Source organism: Thalassophryne amazonica, chromosome 1, assembly GCF_902500255.1.
Source record: "Thalassophryne amazonica chromosome 1, fThaAma1.1, whole genome shotgun sequence".
Taxonomy (NCBI): Eukaryota; Metazoa; Chordata; class Actinopteri; order Batrachoidiformes; family Batrachoididae; genus Thalassophryne; species Thalassophryne amazonica.
Window position 1 is genome coordinate 24761543 of NC_047103.1, and position 4126 is coordinate 24765668.

At 43.9% G+C, this 4126-nt stretch overlaps 1 protein-coding gene across 1 annotated transcript; it reads right to left on the reverse strand.

Moving 5' to 3' along the window:
- Positions 1–684: 684 nt before the first annotated feature.
- Positions 685–2516, reverse strand: sox17 (SRY-box transcription factor 17). Its single transcript, XM_034167440.1, has 2 exons — positions 2219–2516; positions 685–1886 (listed from the first exon to the last, which is right to left on the reverse strand). Exons 1-2 carry the CDS (start codon positions 2514–2516, stop codon positions 1000–1002), a joined length of 1185 nt encoding a protein of 394 aa, XP_034023331.1. The 3' UTR covers positions 685–999.
- Positions 2517–4126: the final 1610 nt, after the last annotated feature.

A 4126-nucleotide genomic window follows, 5' to 3' on the forward strand; every position in this document is an offset into this window, starting at 1 on the left:
TTTGTTTGTGAATCAAGCGATATCATACAGTGTGAATTTATTCATAATTTATTTGTTTTTGAAGCTCTAAACAAGAACTGACACGTGAGTAATGAGCGTGGAAAGAACCAGCAATATTTATGTTGAGAGCATAAGAGAACATTTCAAAACATTCAGCATGAACAAAGCTGCCGAATACACACTTCTGGAACATGTTTCCTCTGAAGTGCTAAAAATGGATTGTGAGGTCAGGGTGATTGACCCCTTGGAAAAGAACCTCTTCCTTTAAAAAAAATAAATAAAATCTCTATTTATAAAGCATCCTCAGCTATAAATACGCTGAATCCTCTTACTGATTTGGCTCGGGAAGACATTTTAATTCATAAACTGACACTTTGTGTTAAATTTTAAGTGCTGCCGTATAAATCTGGAGATTCAACTTTTTTAAATGGCATTTTAATTGTAAGAGACAAAATCATTTACAAAAGAGGATGTCCGGAGTGCAAAAACAAGGCGCGGTGTGTAACGCAGCCACTGTGATTACCTCAGGTCCACCTGGGCCAGGAAACTGGGTCGCAAGACATCACAATCCACTCCACGTGGAACAAGCAGAGACACATAATACATCCTCCGACAAAAGAAGGGAAATTTCTCAATTTTTAATTTACAGTGAACAAATAAACAATAATTACAAGAGAAACTGAATCAATTTCAGAAATTTATTTCTCAAAAAGTGCAAAAGTATAAAAACACCTACAGTATATACACATAAACCTTAAAATAGTGTCTGTACAGTATTTATTATCACAAAATGAGTTAATGTGCCTGCAAAAAGAGAACGTTAGTGTTCATTTTATGGCTTTTTTTTAATCAGTTTTGAGTGTGTGATACAGTCATTATCTCCAAAGCTGCTTTTTCAAACCTCATAGGCTTTGTGTGTCAGTAGTTGTAGAGTTTAAATTGAAATTTACACAAAGATTTGAGGTCAGAGTGCGCGTGCCGGCACAGGCGGGCAGCAGGTTAGGAGTTGTTATAGCTGCAGTAATACACAGCTGTGCTGGCGTCTGACAGCACCGATGAGATCAGGCTGTCGGGTCCCTGCATGCCGGACTCATGCTGCCCGTATGGTAAGCCTGTGGCATCCACACGCCCAGACGAGGAACTCAAATACTGCTCAAACTCACTGCGGTCCACCTCGCTCAGCAACTCGGAATGGTGCATCTGCTCCACGCTCTCCGCCGGGTGGGGGTGAGCGTCAGGCGGAGGGGAGAGCTGTCCTGCCCCGTGGCCGGCATGCCGTTTGGTGTGAGTGGGAGTGCAGTGCTGGGTGTAGTACATGGCCAGAGAGTTGGTGCATCCCATGTAGGAAGGAGGGAGCGGGGCAGACTGAGGCTGCTCCGGAGCTGAGGTGGGGTGCCGGTGCAGGATGGGGTTGGCAACATGGTTGGAGTGGGGATCGTGGGTCGGGTACTCTGGGACCTGGGAGTGGTAGGAGTACGCAGGCATCATCTGACACTCCTCCTGCGAATGAGCAGGGAAAAACATGGATTCTGATTCAACGGCGTCCAGCGGAGAGGTGTCAGGCGTGGGCAGGCTGTAGGTTTCATACGAGGTGCCGCCGAGCACCTGGGTGTCACGGTAGTGGCTGAGAGGTTGAGGGGGCAGCTGGAAACCATGCTCATGGTAACCAAGCCCCAGACCGTCTATAGGCATCGACGCGGCCTGGTGATCGGACACGCCGTGGACCAGAAATCCAGAGTCCAGCCTCTTAATCCTCTTCACCTGCTTCCGCCGCCTAGGTCGATACTTGTAGTTGGGGTGATCCTGCATGTGCTGAACCCGCAGCCGCTCAGCCTCCTCCACAAAGGGCTGCTTTTCGGTGACAGGAAGGGCTTTCCATGATTTCCCTGTAGGTCAAGAGGAGAGTGCACATCAGCGATATGTCAGCAGACACTTTACGCCGCCCGGTGAGGCACTCAAAAATAGCTTGTGGCCATTTTAGGGGGCAGGGGACGGATTTCGAGGTTACATCTGAACTCTGACATAATAATCTCATAATTCTTTTATGGATAATTGCACAATACAACGTGGACATTAATATTTAATAGAAAGGTTCCTGTGAGAATCTGAAATTAAAATAAGAATAAAATGAAACAAACAGTAAAAGGTAAGTTGTAACACATTTTGGTGACCACCTGTGCGCTTTTTAGGATGAATAGAACAGTTTGAAATTTCTTACCCAACATTTTGCTCAGCTCCGCGTTGTGCAAATCCGGGTTTTGCTGCGCCAGTCTTTTGCGCTCATCCTTTGCCCAAACCATAAACGCGTTCATGGGACGTCGGATCCGCGGTTCGCTCTTGCTGCGGTTCTGGTTGCCGGAGCCGGACGCGCACGGCTCGTTTTTCACTTTAGTGTCCCCGAGAGGACTGAGAGGGTCGGCCCACTGGCAGTGTCCCATTCCAGGCATCATGACTGACATCGTACACCTTGCCTGGGTCTGATCGTCGCTGGCGTAACCCGCATCGGGACTGCTCATCTCTGTCCGACTGTGGGGTTTGGAGAGCCACCAGGCGGCTCGCAAAGCAGCTCGAACCGATAACAGGTGGAGTTATCAAGGCAAATGTTAGAGGTTTGGAGCGCGTAATGGAAAGTATTTAGTCACATCCATCAGGTTTTGGCGGAACAGTATCGACTCCTCAGCGCTGAGACTGAAGGTTGGTGCGCTATAAGCGCGCAGGCAACCAATCACCATTTGGTGGGAGTGCCCACCGGCTACAAGGTGTAAAAAAGTTCAGCACCCCCCGCCTTCTGGTTTGGAGTGCGATCTTCTGAGGACGTTTAATTAAATCGATAATTAATCCACAAATCAAAAGTTTAAATATAATGCAAGACGTTTTTACGCATGTGCAACGCTTTGGAGTATAACCGGCCTCCTTTTCAATATCACCTTTCTATTAAACGGCCAGAGATGCTCAAAATCAACACGTGACGATCAGTGCGCGCATTCGGCGGTTAGAAGAGGCACAATCCTTTAAAATCAGGTTTACGCGCGGGGTTAATGGCTCCAGGCGCAACTTTACGCACGTGTCGTGTCGTTTGAGATCATGAACAGAAACGTCCAAAAGTGAAAACAATTCATTAGAATTGAATCAACGCCCGTTCTGCGCCCTCTGACAGACTCTGGCACAACAGTTTTGCACTTAAAGAGTGTGCGCAAAAGTAAAAGTGCCCTTAACGAGGCTTTTGTGCACAGAATAAAAAGTGCGCACAAATTCTTTTTCTTGCCCTTTCTGGATAAAAAACGTCGAACATGCGCATGACAACCTAAAAATAAAATAAAAATAATAAAATACTTTTGTGTTCAGATTTGTTTCCCAGGATATTTTATGGTTTATTTCACATAAACCATTTCCCTCTATGAATACAGTTCAATTCAGTTCACTGTGTTCCTCTTTTACCTCTTTTTCTGTTTAAATTTCAACTTTATCTCATTCACTATACAAAGAACAGAATTTTTTGCATTGCTGCTCGCTGCTAATTCACTCCTTCATAAAGCAAAGCACCGTCAAACAGGATTGGCAGGCTACGTTGTAATTTAATCCACTATATGCCATTAATTAGAATATTTAATCTAATCCAACATAGCAGTGTTAAAAGGATGCATTTGATTGATTTCAGATAGTTTTGGATTATCTCAACGCCACATACACAGCAAGACAAGAAACAAAATAATCAAAAGATGACTTTTAGATAGAAAAGATAATTAAGAGTTGTTGTTTTTACAATGCAATATTATAGTGTCACACTTTTTTGCATTAAATGCAAAACATAGTTGAAAGTATCTTGTTGTAAAAGAAGTTTACATTTGTTTTCGTGTGTGTGTGTGTGTGTGTGTGTGTGTGTGTGTGTGTGTGTGTGTGTGTGTGTGTGTGTGTTGCATTGTCTTTTTGAACCTTAAATAAATGGATGTTCTGCATATTTTAACTTTCTCTTTGAATTATAATTTTCACGTCTGTGTTGTCGATTCAACGCTACATGTGCTGTTATTAACCAACAATTTTCTTTATTTATTCAAATGACCTGGCATTAATAAAATATTTAATTAGTGTCTCAGTGCAGTGAATTCCAATGGGGAATTTTCAAGAT